At 39.9% G+C, this 21,516-nt stretch overlaps 1 protein-coding gene across 2 annotated transcripts in view; it reads right to left on the bottom strand.

Annotated features, from left to right (window-relative positions):
- Window positions 1-21,516, bottom strand: part of Ppp2r3a (protein phosphatase 2 regulatory subunit B''alpha) — a 152,404-nt gene that overhangs the window by 44,937 nt on the left and 85,951 nt on the right. For both annotated transcript variants that reach the window (XM_036192671.1, XM_036192672.1), the window contains one exon: window positions 15,874-15,948. In XM_036192671.1, coding sequence (XP_036048564.1) covers window positions 15,874-15,948 — 75 coding nt within the window. The remainder of the gene's footprint in view (window positions 1-15,873; window positions 15,949-21,516) is intronic.

Consider the following 21,516-nt stretch of genomic DNA (forward strand, 5'->3'; position numbering starts at 1 on the left):
GGCAACCCAGATCCAAAGAGACAAATATTGTATGTTTTCTCTTCAATGTAGATATTAGCTTTTAAGCCTTCAATTATGTGTGCTACAATCTGAAAAACCAGAGGTTAAGTACTGAGTAAAGCACTAGTGGGGAGGAGAGGTTCTCCCAAGGAAAGAGAAATAGGATATATTGTTATAAAGAGACAAAGGAGAAACAGAATAGGAAGACTAAACAGGGAAAGGGATGGAAGAGAAGGGTAAAGGAAGGAATATGGGGAGGCACAACTAACACTAAAGGACACTTAAAACCATATGGAAACCTACTACTGTAGAAACGTCCTAAAACATATACATATATGAAGGAAATCTAAATGGAGTCACCAAATAATAGGGGAGACAATGCTTGCCCCAACTAGACATCTTTTGTTACCTAGTTAAATAAACCTCCAGTGCCAAGAATGAGTTACATCTTGTTGAATCTTTGGCCCCATGAAAACCCCAAATCTTACCGTCTATTGCCAAGGGTATTGGCTGAAGATAATATTTACATGTCATTGAAGTAGAGCTGGTGCTAACTAGAAGCTTCACCCCTATTGGCATTCACGGTATTGGTATGTACTTTGCATGCTACCAGAGGAGAAAAGAAATCACCAGTATTTCCCAGCTACAAACCCTCGTCACCTGTAATAGCAATTGGCCTGAAAGATACACTAGTGCAATAGTGGCACAAATGTTAGGAGAGTAAGCAACCACTTTTTTGTTTGTTTGTTTGTTTGTTCGAAACATGGTTTCTGTTAACAGCTCTGGCTGTCCTAGAACTTACTCTGTAAATCAGGCTGGCCTCAAACTCACAGAGATCCATCCATCCCTGCCTTCCAAGTGCTGGGATTAAAGGCATGTGCCACCACTGCCTGGCAACCAACCCTTTTTAATTGGACTTAAAGTCCACTCCATGAGATGAAACCCAGTCCTGACACTGCTGAAGTGGTCAGGAACCTGAGACTAGATAGGTCATGGGCCTAGGAGAAAACCTACTACTATTATTCTGCTAAAGGAACATAGCAATAAAATGACTCTTAATGACATACTGTTATATTTATAGATCAATGCCTTGTTCAACCCTCATCAGTGAAGGGTTTTCTTGCAGCAGATGAGAATTAATAGAGACCTACAATTGGTTCATGTGTAGGCAGTGAGAGGCTTTGAAGCACTCATCCTAAATGGGATCTCTTCATCAAAGCCCTCACCTCAAGGCTCAGGGAGCTATATGGAAGAAGAAATCCTGAAGAGCCAGAGGTGATTGATGACTCTAAGGAAACGTCTTCCAGATACAACAGAACTGATGCATATGTGAACTCAGAAACTGGCAGACATACAAGACCTGCACTAGTCCAAGTGAGATGGGGTCCCAGCACTGAGATGGGATGGAAACAAAGACTCCTTCCTTTAATCAAAAAGCTATTTGTAATTGATATTCTCTGGTAAGGGAAAAATCAGTTTTCTTCCATGGAGGCTCACTGGGTATTTAACCATATTTCAAGGTAGTCTTTATGCCTAGGAGTAATTGGCCAACATAAAATGAACTCGATGGTATTTTGTAGACTTGGTGACTTATTTTGCTTTGTTTGGCCTTTTTTTTTTTTTGGCTCTTATTGGTCTTTTGTTTGTTTATTTTGATTTCCGTGTGTGTGTTTAAAGAGGTGGGAGAGAACAAAGTTGGGTGTATAGGGATGTTGGGAGGATATAGGAGGAATTGCAGGAGGGGAAATTACAGTGAAAATATGTTGCACAAATAACTTTTGTTTAAAAATTAAAAAAAAAAACCAAGAAATTAAAAAAAAAAAAGTGTGTCTTTCACTGCTCTCCCTCTGTCCCTCCCCCAACTCGGCTATCTGGAACCCTCATGTTCCCACCTCCCATCCTCTTCCCTTTATTCCCCCTCCCAGTTTACCCAGGAGATCTGAACCCTTTCCCCTTCCTGGGGTGATCCATGCATGTTCCTCTTAGAGTCCTCCTCTTTACCTAGCTTCTCTGGGGCTGTGGATTGTAGACTGGTTATCCTTTGCTTTGTGTCTAATATTTGCTTCTAAGTGAGTACATACCATGTTTGTCTTTCTGGGTTTGGGATGTTTTTTCTAGTTCTATCCATTTGCCTACAAATTTCATGATGACATTGTTTTTTAGCCCTGCATAATACTCCATTGTGTAAATGTACCACATTTTCTTTATCCATTCTTTGGTTGAGGGACATCTAGGTTGTTTCCAGGTTTCGGCTATTATGAATAATGCTGCTATGAACATAGTTGAGCAAATGTCTTTGTGGTGTGGTTGAGCATCTTTTGGGTATATGCCCAAGAATGGTATTGCTGGGTCTTGAAGTAGGTTGATTCCCAATTTTCTGAGATACTGCCATACTGATTTCCAGAGTAGCTGTAAAGACCACATTCCCACCAGCAGTGGAGGAGTGTTCTCCTTTCTCCATATCTTTTCCAACATAAGCTGTCATCAGTGTTTTTGATCTTAGCCATTCTGACAAGTGTAAGATGGTATCTCAGAGTTGTTTTGATTTGCATTTCCCTGATGGCTAAGGATGTCGAGTAATTCCTTAAATGTCTTTTGGCCATTTGAGATTCTTCTGTTGAGAATTCTCTGTTTAGTTCTGCAGCCCATTTTTTAATTGGATTATTTGATACTTTGATGTCTAGTTTCTTGAGTTCTTTATATATTTTGGAGATCAGCCCTCTGTTAGATGTGAGGTTGGAAAAGATCTTTTCCCATTCTGTAGGCTACTGTTTTGTCTTATTTACTGTGTCCTTCGCTTTACAGAAGCTTCTCAGTTTCAGGAGGTCCCACTTATTAATTGTTGCTCTCAGTGTCTGTGCTACTGGTATTATATTTAGGAAGTGGTCTGTTGTGCCAATGTGTTCAAGGCTACTTCCCACTTTCTCTTCTGTGAGGTTCAGTGTAACTGGATTTATGTTGAGGTCTTTGATCCATTTGGACTTGAGTTTTGTGTATGGCAATAGATATGGATCTATCTGCATTCTTCTACATGTAGATATCTAGTTATGCCAGCACCATTTGTTGAAGGTGTTTTCTTTCTTCCATTGTATAATTTTTGATTCTTTGTCAAAAATCAGGTGTTTGTAGGTGTGTGGATTAATGTCAGGGTCTTCAATTTGATTCCATTGATCAACATGTCTGTTTTTATGTCAATACCAAGTTGTTTTTTATTACTATAGCTCTATAGTAGAGCTTGAAGTCAGGATGGTTGGTGATGCCTCCAGAAGTTCCTTTATTGTATAGGATTGTTTTGGCTATCCTGGGTTTTTTGTTTTTCCATATGAAGTTGAGTATTATTCTTTTGAGGTCTGTGAAGAATTGTGTTGCAATTTACTGAATTTAGCAGATTTGAAACTGGAATAAACTGGAGACAGAATGGGAAGAAGGCTCGAAGTAAATGTGATCAGGCTGGAGATTTGTATGCTGCAGTGTAAGGGAGGACTGGAAAAGGAAGACAGAAACTGCAATCCTAGAGCTGGAGGCCACGATGCATTCAAAACATTTTATGTATTACACGTAGTCACTTATTTTCCTTAAATCTAGTATTTTTTTCCTTCAAAAAGAAACAATATTGAGGGCTGAGGATTTAGCTCAGTGGTAGAGTGCTTGCCTAGCAAGCGCAAGGACCTGGGTTTGATCCTCAGCCCAAAAACAAAACAATATCGAGAAAGACGATTTGGTACTCTAGCTTTTCTTTATTTTTATTTTATTTCTGAGATAAGGTTTCATTATGTAATCTAGGCTGGTCTCTGGCTTGGAATCATGTCTCCATGTTTTCAATGTTGCCAAAACAGGTATGTGTCCACAATACACAGCTCTCTGGTTTTTAGTAGTTTGGTAATATAAAAATTCTGGATCCTTGGTAGTTTTCTGATGGAAGAGGTTAACTCTCCTTTTCAAACAGTCTATGTTTAAGAACAACAAAAAAAAGTGAAGATTGCTGTTCATCTTTCCAAAACTTTGACCTAATGAGATACTAAATTAACACCCTGTTGCTGGATTTTTCAGTAGAGTAATTCTCAACAAAACAGGACAAATTAGCACCAGAATGAAGGTTTGATTTCTGCTGTCTGGCCTTCACAACCTCATCCCTGCTATCTCAGCTAACTCCTGACATTCCACCCTTTCACAGGAAACTTGGGAACAGAGAGTAGGGGAGAGCTCTGATGCCTGTGCTTCTACTGCTGCCAGACGTCATTCAGGCATTCCTATGGTTAGAGTCCAACAGTAGTGTACCTGATTATCACCAACTGCAAACTCTAACAGATCCCATCTTCCTTGACTTGTCTGACCTGATGCTTTGAATATACTAAATAACAATTTCTTGACATAATAATCAAGTTTAGAAGCTATATAACAAATAATTTTCTGTTACCTTTGTGATGTTAAATATGGGCTAGTTTCATAGCTATTTCAACAATATATTTCTTAAGTTGTGAATAACAGATAGACGTCAACCCCCAAAACACTTTTTATATTTCATGTAAATCAGTATTTTTGTCTATGACTTATAGATAGTGGCATTTAAATGTGTAGAAAATATAGAAGTGAACAGTAAAGATATTACTAATGAATCTAAGGAAAAGAAGACTGGAGTGAAGATGTTATCATGATCTGATGTGTAGAAGCAGCAATTGACTTCTGTTTTGGAATAGAGGACAGAATTAGAACTACTAATACATGCCCTTATACTCATCAAATGCTTCAATATAAGGGAGATGTTCCAAAATTAACTCTATATAAAGCAATAGGTTTTATGAAGTCATGATGTTAGTTTTTGTCAAGTTCTTAGGCTGAAGTGGACAGGGTTTATGTAATAGGTGGAAGCCAGAGTAGCTGGTGCTTAATTTCTCCATTGGTCCTAAGCACTCAGATTTAGAGGTTCTTGATGAAAGAGGATATTTATTGTTTATTTGTTGTTATATGTATATACGTGTGCCTACATGAGTTTATTTTTTTCTTTTTCTTTTTTTTATTATTATATTTGTGTTTTAATTCTACACATCAGCCATGGATTCCCCCGTCCTCTCCCCTCCCGCCCCCGCTCTCACCCTCCCTCCAGCCCCTCCCCTCCACCCCCACCTCCCTCAGGGCCAAGACTACCCTGGGGATTCATTTAAACCTGGTGGATTCAGTACAGGCAGGTCCAGTCCCCTCTTTCCAGGCTGAGCAAAGTGTCCCTGTGTAAGCCCAAGGTTCCAAACAGCCAGCTCATGCACCAAGGACAGGTCCGGGTCCACTTCCTGGGTGCCTCCCAAACAGTCCAAGCCACTCAACTGTCTCACCTATCCAGAGGGCCTGATCCAGCTGGGGGCTCCAGCCCTTGGTTCACAATTCATGTGCTTCCATTTGTTTGGCTATTTGTCCCTGTGCCTCTCCAATCTTGGTCTCAACAACACACACTCCTACAGTCCCTCCTCTTTCTCAACAATTGGACTCCTGGAGCTCCACCTGGGGCCTGGCTGAGGATCTCTGCATCCATTTCCATCAGTTATTAGATGAGTGTTCCAGCACGACCGTTAGGGTGTTTGGCCATCTGATCACCAGACTAGGTCAGATCAGGCTTTCTCTCGACCATTGCCAGTAGGCTACAGAGGATGTATCACTGTGGATTTCTGGGGACCTCTCCAGCACTCTGCCTATTCCTGTTCTCATGTGGTCATCATTTATCATGGTCTGTTATTCCTTGTTCTCCCTTTCTGTTCTTGATCCAGCTGGGATCTCCTGCTCCCCTAAGCTTTCTTCCCCTCAAACCTTGCTCTTCATTACCCCCACTCACGTTCAGGTTGTTCATGTAGATCTCATCCATTTCTCTGTCATTGGGCGATCCCTGTGTCTTTCCTAGGGTCCCATTTTCTAGGTCACCTTACACCTGTCAAAATGTCTAAGATTAAAACACAGAAGACAGCTTATGCTGGAGAGGATGTGGAGCAAGAGGAACTCTCCTCCACTGCTGGTGGGAATCAATATGGTGCTTCCTTAGAAAATTGGGAATCCATCTCCCCTAAGACCCAGCTGTAGCAGTCTTGGGCATATACCCAAGGAATGCTCAATCATACCACAAGGGCATTTGCTCAGCTATGTTCATATCAGCATTGTTTGTAATAGCCAGAACCTGGAAACAACCTAGATGCCCTTCAACTGAAGAATGGATAAAGAAAATATGGTACATATACACAATGGAGTACTACTCAGCAAAGAAAAACAATGACATCATGAGGTTTGCAGGCAAATGGATGGATCTAGAAAAAAATCATCCTGAGTGAGGTAACTCAGACTCAGAAGGACGAACATGGTATGTACTCACTCCTATTAGGATACTAGATGTAAAACAAAGATGACTAGACTGCTACACAACTCCAGGGAGGCTACCTAGAAAATGGGATCCTAGGAAAGACACAGGCTACATGAGTTTATGTGCACTGCATGCATACAGGTGCCCACAGAGGCCAGAAGATTGCTTCACATCCCCTGAAACTGGAGTCACAGGTAGTTGGCAGCCATCACAAAGGTACTGGGAACCAAACACAGCTCCTCTGCAAGAGCAGTGTAGTTCTCTTAACCACTGGGCAATCTCTCCAGTCCTAAGAGATATGTCTTATTCAGTGTGGTATCCTCTCCATAAGCTTGACATTAAAAGTCAAGTCATTAAAAACAAAACAGAGGATTCTCAGTACAGAAATCTGATGTGGAAAATGAACCCTAATAATGTCATTTAACTTGGCATGGTGATACATGCCTGTAATACCAACAAAGGCAGAAAGATCATGAATTAAAGGCCTGTCTGAGCTGCATAGTAAATTTCAGGCTAGCCGGGTTACACATCAAGACCTTGTGTCCAATGAAAGAAAGAAAGAAAGAAAGAAAGAAAGAAAGAAAGAAAGAAAGAAAGAAGGAAGGAAGGAAGGAAGGAAGGAAGGAAGGAAGGAAGGAAGGAGGAAGGAGGGAGGGAAGGAGGGAGGGAGGGAGGGAGGGAGGGAGGGAGGGAGGGAGGAAGGAAGGAAGGAAGGAAGGAAGAAAGGAAGAAAGAAAGAAAGAAAGGAAAGAAAGGAAAGAAGGAAGGAAGGAAGGAAGGAAGGAAGGAAGGAGGAAGGAAGGAAGGAAGAAAGAAAGAAAGAAGAAGGAAGGAAGGAAGGAAGAAAGAAAGAAAGAAGAAAGAAAGAAAGAAAGAAAGAAAGAAAGAAAGAAAGAAAGAAAGAGAGAGAGAGGGGTTGGGGATTTAGCTCAGTGGTAGAGCGCTTGCCAGCAAGTGCAAGGCCCTGGGTTCGATCCTCAGCTCCAAAAAAAAAGAAAGAAAGAAAGAAAGAAAGAAAGGAAGGAAGAAAGAAGGAAGGAAAGACAGACAGACACAGAAAGAGAGAGAGCGTGCGTGCATGTGTGTGTGTGTGTGTGTGTGTGTGTGTGTGTGTGTGTGTGTGTGAGAGAGAGAGAGAGAGAGAGAGAGAGAGAGAGAGACAGACAGACAGACAGACAGACACAGACCTGTAGATCAGGCTGGCCTTGAACTTAGAGATCCGCTTGCCTCTGCCTACTGAATGCTGGGATTAAAGGCATGTGCCACCACTGCCCTGTGTAAATTTATTTATTGGTTTAGATTATATACTTAATTTAAATTATGTATTCTACTCATATTATTTATGGAAGCAAGATAAAATATTATAAAATTTTGATCTGTATTATTTTTTCTCTATTTCTTTAAATTAAAAAAGTGTATGTTTATGTTAAACATGAATAGAAGCACCTATATAAAGCTAGCCACTATATTAAATATAGAGGTAAGGCAGTGGTAGCACATGCTTTTAATCCTAGCATTCAGGAGGCAGAGATCTATCTGGATCTCTGTGAGTTCAAGGCCACACTGGGAACAGAGCCAGGCATGGTAGCACACACCTTTAATCCCAGCACTAGTTAACTATAGAGGTCTGGAGGTCTGGAGGACAGATAGACAGGAAGTGATAGAGCTGGGCAGAAAGAGGAAGTGATATAGCTGGATAGAGAGAGGAAGATGGCAGGGTGCAGAAAGGTATATAGGTGTGAGTATACAAGAAATAGCTCTCTTTTCCTGTGTGCGGAGGATTTCCTAGCAATAAGAACTTGTGGCTTGGCTTGTTCTATCCCTCTGATCTCTCAGTTTTCACCCCAATATTTGGCTCCAGCTTTTTAAATTAATAAGACCATTTAGCAATTTGTGTTATACCTATATGTGAGTGGGTGCCCATGGAGTCCAGAAGAGGCCATCAGATTACCCTGGAGCTGGAGTTACATGTAATTTTGAGCTGCCCATGTGGGTGCTAGGACCAAATTCTGGTTCTCTAGAAGAGCAGTATATGCTCTTAACTATGGAGTTATTTTTCCAGCCCCCTTTCTACCTTTTGGCAGAATTTAAAGTTTTCATATGTTTTATGTGATGGAGAGATGGATCAGTAATTAAAAGAACTCGTTGCTCTTGCAGTGGACCTAAGTTTGGTTCCCAGCATCCACGTGGTGGTTCACAACCACCTGATTCAGGAGATCTGATGCCCTCTTCTGACCTCTGTGGCACCAAGCAGGCATGTGATACACATACATACATGCAAGGAAAACACTCAGACATGTAAAATAAAATTGGTAGGTGTGTTCTGTTGTGAGCCTTTGCTAAGCTGCTTCTTTAGCAATGTACAATAATGCATCTGTAGCTTCCATTTCCCAGTCTCTATATTCTGAGGCCCAACTTTATAACATGTTTATTTCTCCATTACTGAGCCTGCATTGTACATCACTGAAGTAGGGCTACCATCTAGTGGCGAAAGCATATAGCAGCTGGCTCTCCCTCATGCTTGCCGTTTTAACAACTTTGTCACCATTTTAATGTAAAAAAATAACAAGAATCGTTATTTACTACTTGTGAGAGGAATGAAACTGACAATCTTTCACGAAGATCTCACTCAACCTGACAGACAAGTTGAATTATTGTCAGTTTCCCTTCTTTACATATATGAAAATGGAAACTAATTCACAATATAGGCTACCAGGAAAGGAAATGTTTGGCTCTATTACATGTTATTTTTGAAAGTAGATTAAATGCAGACAGAAATTAACAAAGAATTCTAATTATAGGTGATGAGTGCAGATAGACACACTCAAACAACAGAAGCCTGGCTCTTCTATCTGAAAAGGCATAGTGAATGGATCACTAATCTATTCTGTAACTGTTATGGCTCTGAAATTTCTTCTCAGTCTTTCTAAATAACTTGGAAAACTGAAAATTTTTTGAGAAAGTGATTTCTTTCTCTGTTAAGAGAAAAGGAGAATGAGTTTAAAAGCTCTCAGAGGCGAGAAGCAGCCATAGCACAGCATAGTCATTTTAACCTAAAGTGCTAGATTCAGGCCAAGTGAGAAACTGAGTAAACCTCCGGGACACCATCTGTGCGTCCTAAGAATAACTTCCCTGCTGGTGCCAGTACCATAAAGAAGTCTTTGAAGGCTCATTGCTCACTTTAAAAACTTAAATGGGCCACCTCCCTTTTCAAAAGCTGGCATATGTTGGCATGCATAAGCAGAGCATTTATTCACCAACAATATCTTGGCCCAGCACACAAAACTACAATTCAAAGGCTATAATTTGCTGGTATTTCATATTTTCATTTTCATTCACTATCAAAAAGGCTTTTTTCATTGGTAACGTTCAGGAAATAAAATTATGAGCTGACTTTTGGAGTAATTCCTTACTTAGTTGGTGTTCTTTCTAGTCTAAAAACAATTGATAAAATAGTTACCAAAATATATATTCCTGTACCACAGACCTTTATGATTTATGTAATTATATCTTCATTGTTTTTGCTATGAGCAGGGTGTCTCTTTAGCTTGGTCACTTTCATGCCTAAGAATACAATTAGCCAATTTCATACTAGACCTTATGTTGCATTTTTTTTCTAGAAAAAAACTAACTGTATTTTAAAATAATATTGAAGTTTCAGTTACTTCATGCCATTATTTGACTAGATTTCATAATAGCTAGGGCACTGGAAAGAACAGATAACCAATGAAAAGTTCCGTTTTTAGATACTCTTGTTACACTTTTGTTTTGACTTATTTTGTGGCACTGGGACACTGCATGCCAGACAAATGCTCTATCACTGAGCCACACACATTTCCAGTCCTTTATTGTACTTTTTCTCTGCACATTTCTTTTGGAGAGTTGGTATAAAATTACCACAGTAGCAGTTATTCTCAGTATGTATTGTAGCTAGAATTTTTTCTTTGTAGTTAGAGTTTTCCTGCCTAGCCCACAGTCAGGACAAATCTTTCTTACCCGCCAGTCCCACAGATGCTCAGACCCAACCAAGTAAACATACAGAGACTTATATTGCTTACAAACTGTATGGCCATGACAGGCTTCTTGCTAACTGTTCTTATATCTTAAATCCTGTTTATTAATCTATAAGTTGCCATGTGGCTTGTGGCTTACCGGTACCTTACATGTCACTTGTCATGGCGGAGGCTGTCAGCGTCTCTCTACTCAGCCTTCCACTTCCCAGAATTCTCTTCTCTGCTTGTCCTACCTATACTTCCTAGCTGGCTACTGGCCAATCAGTGTTTTACTTATTAACCAATCAGAGCAACACATTTAACATACAGAACATCCCACAGCAATGTATTGATTCACATTCTGTACTTGCAAGTGAGTCTTGATACTCTTCAGTTTATGCTACTGTTTTAAACGGCTCTATTATTGTCATCAGTACTTTGCAGTTTAGTGCCTATTTCTGAGTAATAGATTCATTTTTGTAAATTGGAGACAAAGTAACACAATATTAACATCAAAGTATAAATTTCATACATGTAAGCAATAATATGCCATACATGTAAGCAATAATATGCAAATACCATGAAAATGACAGCAGAGATAATTAACTGTATTCTATGAGTGACTAGTATAGTTGTTTTTTGTTCAACAATTATTAGGCTGATAGAATTTCCTAAAAAAATGGAACTTTATGGCTTTTTTCTTTAAAATCATAAACTCGTTGGGTCCTAGTTTCTGGAATAGCACAGACTACTATAGGTTCAGGCATGTTAAAAAACAGCAAACTAGAAAAAATGAAGAATATTTATCTCTTTACTTTTCTGTTCATTAAATTCTTTTCTGAGAATGAATTCTAAATAAAACACAATTTCCAGGATTTTCCTTTCCCTTTTCATTTTCTCTTTCTTTCCTTCTTTCTTTCTTTCTTTCTTTCTTTCTTTCCCTCCCTCCCTCCCTCCCTCTCTCTCTCTCTCTCTTTCTTTCTTTCTTTCTATATTTTTTATTTTTGAGACAGGACCTTGCTCCATGGCCCAGGTTGGTCCCAAACTCAAGATCCTTCTCCCTCAGCCTCTGAAAGAGCTGGGATTATATGCATACACTGAAAAACTTCAGTTACACTGTTAATGTACCCTGAGTTTACAGAACAGCCAATAACCAAGACTCAATAAGTCCCATTGGATTTGCAAAATTAATGGAGAATTATTTTAAAAACTCTGTGTGTGTGTCCGTGTGTGTGTGTGTGTGTGTGTGTGTGTGTGTGTGTGTCTGTGTGTCTGTGTGTGTGTGTGTGTGTCCACACATGTATGCAGGCTGAGAACAACCTGTGGGAATTAGATCTGTCCTTTTACCATGTGGTTTCTGGAGGAAGCACCTTTACCTGCTGAGACATCTCACAAATTAGACTCCTTAAGCAAGAAAACTTCACAGGACTAGGAATGTAGCTCGGTTGTATACCTGTCTAGTTTCAGCTACTGCTCTAGTGTCCTATGTCTGCCTGCTTGCTGCTGGTCATGGACTAATTCTCTGAAACTAAGCAAGCCTCCAGTTAAATTCTTCCTTCTATATGTTGCCTTTATTTTGGTGTTTTACCACAGCAATAAAACAGTAAGTAAGACACACGCACATTTTTTTTTTTTAAAGGAGATGATAAAAATGCTGATGAGAATGTAGGGAAAGAGCAATCCTTATTACAGCTTGTGGAGGGGAAGGGATATGGTGGTTTGAAAGAAAATGGCCCCCAAAGGGAGGTGTGGCTTTGTTGGAGGAAGTGTGTCACTATGGGAGTGGGCTTTGCGGTTTCCTATGCTCAGAGATCATTTCCTGTTGCTTACAAGATGTAGAACTCTCAGCTACTTCTCCAGCACCATGTCTGCTTGCATGCTGCCATGCTTCCTGCCAAGATGATAATGAACTGAACCTCTGAAACTGTAAGCAAGCCACCCCAAATGAAATGCTTTCCTTTATAAGAGTTGCTGTGCTCATGGTGTCTCTTCACAGCAATAGAAACCCTAACTAAGACAGGTATAAACTAGTACAATAATTATGGAAATTGGTAGGGAAGGCTCTAAAAATGTAAAAAATAGAACTCTTATATGACCCATCTATACTATAACTGAGCATTTACCCAAAGGCCTCTATAGTCTCCTACAAAGATACACAGACATCTATGTTTACTGAAATGAGACCAGCCTAGATGTCCACTAATAAGTGAGTGGACACTGAAAAAATATACACATTGGCCAGGCGGTGGTGGCGCACGCTTGTAATCCCAGCACTCGGGAGACAGAGGCAGGTGGATCTCTGTGAGTTCAAGGCCAGCCTGGTCTACAGAGCTAGTCCAGGACAGGCTCCAAAGCTACAGAGAAACCTTGTCTCGAACGACCCCCCCCCCCCAAAAAAAAAAAAGAAAGAAAAAATATACACACACAAAGGAATTTTATTTAGCTATAAGGAAGAATGAAATTCACAGGAAAATAGATGGATCTGGAAACTATCATATGAAGTGAAGTAAGCCAGACTCAGAAAGACAAATATTGCATGTTATCTTTCATGTGTGGATTCTATTATTTAAAAGGTTTATTTACTTTTATTTTACATCTATGAGTGTTTTGCCAGCCTGCATATAAGCCCACTATATGCACATAGTGCTAAAGAGGTCAGAAGAGGGGACCAGGTCCCCCAGAACTGGACTTAGATGGTCAAGGGCTGCCACGTATGCTGGAAACTGAACCTAGGTCTTCTGTAAGAGCAGCAAGTGCTCTTAAATGTGAACCATTTCTTCAGACCCAGGACCCTAGTTTTCAATGTTTGTACCCATATGGGAGGTCTGGGTCCGGGTCTGGGTTACAAAACTTGAAACAGGATTATACAGGGGGAAAAGAAGTATTAGAGAAGGGAGGAGGGCAACAGAGCACACGTGACATGAAAATAGAAAGGAGGTTACTACAAATGGAAGGGTACAAATGGGGAGAGTAAGAGAACAGGTGGATAGGAGAATCAAAAATAAACTTTGAAAATTCTATAATGAAACATTAATGAGCAAAGTTGCAAAGGTATGCGGGGGGATGACAGAATACTAACAGGGGTTGTGGCTTTTATTCCAAGTGAGATGGGAAACCATTGGAAGGTTGGAGTAGAGGAGTGACGTGATCTGACTTGTTTTATTTATTTATTTATTTTTTTGGTTTTCCGAGACAGGGTTTCTCTGTGTAGCTTTGCATCTTTCCCGGAACTCGATCTGTAGACCAGGCTGGCCTTGAACTCACAGAGATCCACCTGCCTCTGCCTCCCGAGTGCTAGGATTAAAGGTGTGTGCCACCACCGCCCGGCTCTGACATGTATTTTTAAAGGATAATGTTTTGGAAGGACTAGTCTGTATGGGCAATGATGGCAGAAGCAGACAGGTCAATTAGGAGTCAACAAGCGAGAAAGTAGTTAGGGATTGTGTGGAGAGGGGCTAGAGTACAGCGTGGCTAGTAAGCAAGACTAACTTCTGAGACCGTCTGCAACGACAATGTCACCATCTCTGGCTTAGAAAACAAATCTTACATTTTATTTTAAAATTTAATCCTCTCTCTCTCTCTCTCTCTCTCTCTCTCTCTCTCTCTCTCTCTCGTGTGTGTGTGTGTGTGTGTGTGTGTGTGTGTGTACATGCCATGGTGTGTGAGTATGGAGGTCAGAGAACAACTATGGGAATTGGTTCTCTTTTTCCACCATGCTGTTCTAGGTATCAAACTCAGGTCATTAGGCTTGCTGGCTTGGCTGCTGAGCCTTTGTTTTTTTGTTTGTTTGTTTTGGAGACAGGATTCTCTGTGTAGTCCTGGAACTTGCTCTGTAGACTTGAATGGCCTCCAAATTCAGAGATCCACCAGTCTCTGCCTCCTGTGCTTGGATTAAAGGCAGGCATCACTATGTCTAGCTGCTGAGTCTTCTTACTGGCAAAAATCTTACAAAGTTTATAGCATCAAAAGAGAACCAATGGAAAAACAAAGAAAGACATTCCAACAAGAGGAAAATACTCAAATAATGCAGTAGTTGTTTGTTATATTAGAACTATACTCTCATAGAGACAGAATTCTCCCTAGAGGAGAGATTGCCTTGTTTATCTAAGTAAGCCATTGGCAAAGGTTGTCTCACTTGAGTGTATCTGTGAATATGAAGTGCTGTGGGATATCTTTCTGTATGCTGTGAATATGTGTGGCTCCCTTTGGATCATAAATAAAGCCGTTCTGGACTATGGCAAGAAAGATTGCAGCCAGGCAGGAAATCCAAGCAGAGATATAGAGAGAAGGGTGGAGTCGAGAGAGACACCAGCCCTCTGTGAAAGATACCAGCAGACTGGCAATGCCACGGTCATGTGGCAACATACAGATTAAGAGGAATGGGTTAATTTAAGATAAAAGAGCTAACTAGCAAGAAGCTGAAGCTATAGGCTATACAGTATGTAATTAATATAAACCTCTAAGTATTTTATAAGCAGCTGTGGGACCACGGGTGGGAGAGATTCGTCCAGACTGCTGGGCAAGGAAGGACTAGAGAAATTTCCACCCACAAGCTCATGTTTTGGATATCTCGCGCCCAAATAATCCAAGACTTCACTGCTGGCCTCTCACTCATAATGACATCTACCTGTGACTCATTAGATCGGACTATCCCTGAGAATCAAGGGGTGCGAGCACCTCACAAACTGGAGTTGTGGGCATGTTATTTTAGATCCCTACATGGTTTGTCCTCTGTTTACACATAAGCTACTTCTCATTATCTCTAGACACAATTTTAGGGGTCAAGAGACATTTTTTGGGGGGAGGATAAACTGCTAACAATTATTTTCAGTATTACTTGGAAATGCTAGAGCTCAACCAAATATGAAAATTTGTAAGAGTAAAGACCTAGATAGAAAGGTGGATTAGAAGTTAAGAGTCCAGGCTGCTTTTCCAGAGGACCCAGGTTCTATTCCTAGCACCCACATGGCAGCTTACAACAGTCTTCAAGCTCCAGTGGGAATCTGATGCCATCTCTTGGCTTCCTCAGATACCACATGCACATGAACACAGACACTCATGGAGGCAAAACACCCATACAAACAAAAATACATCTCAAAAAAAAGAGTAAATATATGCCTCACAATACCAGACAATACTATAAAATTAGTGCAATTTTATACCACCGACCTCTGTTAAGTATTGACCCACATGTGAAGGGATATGAATATAAATAAAAAATTTGCTGGGTTGTGGTAGCACACGCCCTTAATTCTAGCACTAGGGAGGCAGAGTCAGGTGGATCTCTGTGAGTTCAAGGCCAGCCTGATCTACAGAGCAAGTTCCAGGACAGGCTCCAAAGCTACACAGAGAAACCCTGTCTTGAAAAAACAAAACAAAATAAAAAAATTACTCATTTATTTTCACTCTTTAACTTCTTTCCATTTAAGATAATCATTATGGCCCAAATTACCTTTTCTATAACAATGTAAAAGTCTGGATGCTAGATGACAATAAAGAGATGACTTAAGCAGTTTTATCATAACAAATTAGTACTCATCTTACCGTGGTGATGTAGCGGGAATGGAATTCTGGAGCATCTTTCAGGAAGGCGAGGCCAGGGTGTGTGTCTACCACATCCTTAAAAAGATTGAAATCAAAATTAAGTTAATAAACATTAAAAAAAATTTGCTTCTTCAGAAGTGTTTCCTTCTTGTGCAGTAAACTGACAGTTGAGCTAATCTTATATTCTAGAATACTGCATAATGCATTGAAAATTTAACAAATACTTTATTATAAGCATGTTTATAATACATGATTTTCTACATACATAATATGTTTAAATATAAAGTTTTAAATTAGCTTTATTTGGCGATTTGTGAATCAAATGTCTTACAGGCATGTACTGCAATTCTAACACATTAAGGGTTGTCTGGAAAAGTCATCCCACAGATCTTGGTAGGTTATACTAAGAATAATGACAAAGACAAGCCCATGAAAATGATTTTCTTTCTTACTCTAGAGGCATAAAATTTGGGGGGAAAAAGCCACAGAGCCAGGTTATGCCCATCAGTTTTTTTTTAAAACAGTTGTACAGGTATGCTAGCACACTTGCATTTCTACACATGAGAGAAGAGACAAGACTGATCTACAGAGTGAGATCATATTTCAAAAGGAAAATAAAGAGATTATTCAGACAAATTTGTTTTCAATTTAAGATTTTATTTATCTTAAAATCCATTATCTTGTTCTCATGGAAGATTATGAGATAAAACTTGGAAAACGTTTTTATTGTCTAGTTGGAATTTTAAAGCACTGTGACCCTACAGATTGTTCAGGAGTCTCTAGGATATGCCTACATAATAGCCAGAGGCAAGTTCAATACCTATCAAGACCGGCATATCTATTAATTTCTACCAACACAGCTTAAAACTGGATTTTACTACTTATGGTTTGTAAATTTGGAAATAATTTTAGATTTTCAGATGAATTATGAAAAATATTGCAGAGAAACTTTCTATGCCTTTCTTCCAGCTTCCAGAGATAGCAACTCAAACCACAGAACAATTATCAAAACTAGGAAATAAACACCCATACAGGACAGAAGAACAGACCTTATTTTAAAGTTTCACCATTTTCTAATCTCGCTCCTCTGTCTACTGCACGTAGTCTCTGATCTGTGTTGGCTCTTTCCTGTATCTCATGACTGCAGTGCTTTTAATGAATTCTGGCAAATACACCTCTTGATTTGGTTTTGTCTTAAGTTTTCTTCAAGTAGATTAAATTCATGTATTTTCATCAGGAATACTATGGAAGTGATGTTGTGTCCCTTTTCAGTGCACCACACAGGTAATATATGATTAATTTTATGGCATAAATTGACCTAGCTTTGGCCATATGGGACTCTTTCACTTAGGATCCTGTGTCCTTCTGACTGTCCTGTCCTTTTGCACTTTAAGTTCATTTTGTATTTTCTTTTTCCCATGTCCTTTATCCACCTTCTCTCTAGGAATCTATAGTTGGGGCTGGAGAGATGGCTCAGAGGTTAAGAGCACTGGCTGTTCTTCCAGAGGTTCATGGTGGCTCACAACCATCTATAATGAGATCTGATGTCTTCTTCTGGCCTACAGACATACATGCAGGCAGATCACTGTATACATAATGAATAAATAAATCTTAAAAAAAATGGATCTCTAGTTCATTTTACTGGAGAGGGATTTTAGAAATCAAGTCTAGGTACTATGTGTGCCCATTATTAATGAATATCATTGCTCTCAGACTCTACTAGCAGGTATAACTAGGAAATACATGTATGTACCTTTGTGAAACTATATGGATATATAACAAATACTGTGTATTAACAAATAACTCTGATTCCAATCCAATCTCACAAAGTTTACTCAAGCCTTCCTTCTTTCCTTGGTAACTATAAAAGTAAGAAACCTAGCTGTCATCTAAAATGTAGCTACTTATTTATTCAATTCTACTATACCAAGAGAACTTATAACACCAGTGAGAAATAAATATACTCAATATACTATTTTTAAATAGTTCCTTTGATATTTTTAAAATCTTTTTTGAGAATTTTATACATATATACAATGTGTTTTGATCAAATGTATCCTTCCATTCCCTTCCTTCCAACTCTTCCCTTATTACCCACCATTTTTCCTCTCTCAACTTCATGTCTTCATTTTTAAAACTCATCAGGTCCACTTAGTGCTGTATGTATGTGCACGAGTGTTGGACCATTTATTGGAGCATGGGTAGTTTCTCAAGGGCCACATCCCTAAAGAAAACTGACTTTACCTCCTTTAGCAGACATCAATTGCCAACAGTTAGGACTTTATGAGTTCCTCCCTGACCCATGCTGAGATTTTTGTCAGCTTGATTTTGTGCAGGTCTTGTGCATCCACTCACAGCTGCTATAAACACACATGTGCAATGTCCCCGTCACATCTGGCAAATGCTGTTCTGTGCAGATGTCTATTACCTCTGGCTCTTACAGTCTTTTTGCCCCTCTTCTGTAATGACCTTGTCCCACTTAGAGCTAGGCATTTCATAGTCCTTTATCCTCTGCACACTGACCAGTTGTGGATCTCTGTATTAACTGCCATTGACTGCAGAAAAATGCACAACCTAGGTCCTCAGCCAGAACAGCAAGTGCTTCTTGTCACTGAGCCATTTCTCTAACCCTGAATCTTCTGGGATAAATGTCACTGGGTCATGACATAGTCTATTTGGTAGCATTTTATCACTAATCATGAATTTGCATTTGTTTGCAGTTTTCTATGTACTGTGTTTACCTGATTTAGGTATCAGCGATGTTTGCTTCAGAAATGACCCATAGAGTATCCATTTCAATACTGTAATGATTTATAAAACATTAGACTACCTAGTCTTTGAAGATTTGATCAATTTTTCCTTTCTCCTATGAAATACCTGACATTGGTTCTTTTTAGAGAAGTAGTTTATTAACAAGAGAAGAGCCTGTCATTGATACCATGTGAAGGCTTCTCATGTGGAGTGCTGGTATCTTAGCAAAGTGAAGAAAAACTGAGGAGACTGGAGAGAGCTGGGTCATGTCACTGCAGGGAGAGGGAAGAGCCTACTGCAGGTATCTTTCCATGGACTGCAGTCATTGGTATCAGTTGGGTTTGGTCTTCCATTTCTGACTGTTTCATTGTACATTCTACTTGTCTTCTGCCTACTACCCAGTGTGTCTTTCTCACAGATGAAGTCATGAGTGAGGTATATATTCCAGTAATTAGAATGGCATAATAACCAGAACCTGGAAACAACCTAGATGCCCGCCAACTGAAGAATGGATTAAGAAAATGTGGTACATATACACAATGGAGTACTACTCAGCAGAGAAAAACAATGACAGCATGAAATTTGCAGGCAAGTGGATGGAACTAGAAAATATCATCCTGAGTGAGGTAACCCAAACCCAGAAGGATGAACATGGTATGTACTTACTCATAAGTGGATTCTAGATATAAAGCAAAGAACAATCAGACTGCAACCCATAGAACCAGGGAGGCTACATAGCAGGTGAGACCCTAGGATGACTGTGGCTTATAATAAGTTTTGGTTTTACTCAATTACTGGGCGAGCCTCAATGAAACATTTCACTATTAGGACAAGAAATTATACTGTATCAAGCTGATAATAGAAAAACAAACAAACAAACAAACCACAAAAATTTAGAATGAACTTGGGCATGTTGTTCTGCAGGCCATCAGCCCACTACCACAATGACACACATGACTGTGGTGATATTTTATTTGTGCCGAAATGTGGTATTTTATGCATATGCTAGTAAATAAAGTTGCCTGGAGATCAGAGGTCATAGCCAGTCATAAATAAAAGTCAGGTGGTGGTAGCACATGCCCTTAATCTGATCAAATGGCAGGCAGAGTCTCAGTGTGTTCAAGGACACAGCCAAGTGTGGTGACACATGACTTTAATCCCAGACCACCATAGAGACATGGAGGTCTGTACAGACAGGCAATGACGAGGAAGTGAAGTGACTGGGCTAAGAGCCAATGAGAAGGCAGAACAACAAGGCAATAAAGGTGCATGTTAGACAGGAAGAAGCGCTCTCTCTCTCTCTCTCTCTCTCTCTCTCTCTCTCTCTCTCTCTCTCGGGAAGCCATGGAGGCATGGTGAGATAAGGTTAGTTGGTGGCTCTCACTATTTCTCTGATCTCTATGGCTTTCATCCTTGTATTTGGCTCTGTGTTTTTTATTTAATAAGACTGTTTAGAAATTTGTCTACACATGACTGTAAAATAGTTTACAGTCTTCTTCTGTTTCAATGTAGGTGTTCCCTATTTGAGTCTTTTTGAAAAATGTATTTGGGGATGGAGAGATGGTCTAATGGTTAAGAGCACTGGCTGGGTTTAATTCCCAGTACCAACATGGTAGCTCACAACCATCTGTAACTACAGTCCGAGGGGATTCAACACCCTCTTCTGGTGTCCATGGGCACCAGGCACACATGTGTACAGACATATATACAGACAAAAACACTCATACACATAAAATAAGTAAACAAAAATTTTAAAATATACTTACTTCTTTTAAAGTTAGCATATGTTGGGAAGCCTTGCTGGTCAGAGGTTGCAGTCTACCATAGCCTGGCAACTTTCTCTAAGCTTGGCAACATGGAGGACTCTCACAGCCAGCAAAGGCTTCCTGTTCTTTACCTAGCCTTAACTGGAGGATGTCTCTAGGTCCAGATGCCTGACTTATCTCAGGGATGACCCTTGACACAGTACCTTGCAAACACTTTTCCCCTGATGACCACATGGTAATTAGGCAAATAAATGCTCTAGCCATAATATGGTGATACTTTATTTATAGTGAAATGTGATTTTATTTGTATGTTAGTAAATAAAGTTGCCTGGAGGTCAGAGCTAATAGCAAACCAGAGCAGAAGCTGGGCGGTGGTGGCGCACATCTTTAATCCCATTACTTGGGAGGCAGAGCTAGGCGGATCTCTGTGTGTTCAAGGATATAGCCAGCATGGAGACACACACCTTTAATCTCAATACCAACCATAGAAGACCTGGAGGTCTGTATAGACAGGCAGTGACGAGGAGGTCATGTGGTTGGGTTTACAACCAATGAGAAGGCAGAACAGAAAGTCAATAAAAGGACAGACACACAGGAAGTAGGTCTCTTTCTGAGGGGGAGGACAACAGCAGCAGTGAGGGGTAAGAAAGGGTTTTAACTCTGCATTTGGCTCTGTGTTTCTTATTTAACAAGACTGTTCATCAACACCATTTTGATAGGGCCATGCTTCCACCAACCCAGCTGCATGATAGGAATTTGCCACTTAATGCAAATTGTCCCCTGGCTTCCCATTTCTGTATATTTCCTATACTCTGGAATAAAGTTGAGCTGATTCACTTAAGTCATATCAAAGGGCTATCTCTGTCATATTCACAGTTGTTTGAATCCTGTTTCCTGTTCCTGCTCCTTCCACCCTCATGAACAGGTGGCCAAGGATCCCAAGGAAGAAGTAGAACCACAATTATACAAAGCAATGGGTTTTGTTTTCATACTTTATATGTATTTCCATGTGCATTTTCGTACATGTAAGTCATTAGACTGTCGTTCTTACTCAGCTCCTCCCCATAATGCCTTTCCCTAGTCTCACTGACCCAGTGTTGCTGCTTTCCTTCTCTCAAAAAACCCT

This window comes from Onychomys torridus, chromosome 7, assembly GCF_903995425.1.
Source record: "Onychomys torridus chromosome 7, mOncTor1.1, whole genome shotgun sequence".
Lineage (NCBI taxonomy): Eukaryota > Metazoa > Chordata > Mammalia > Rodentia > Cricetidae > Onychomys > Onychomys torridus.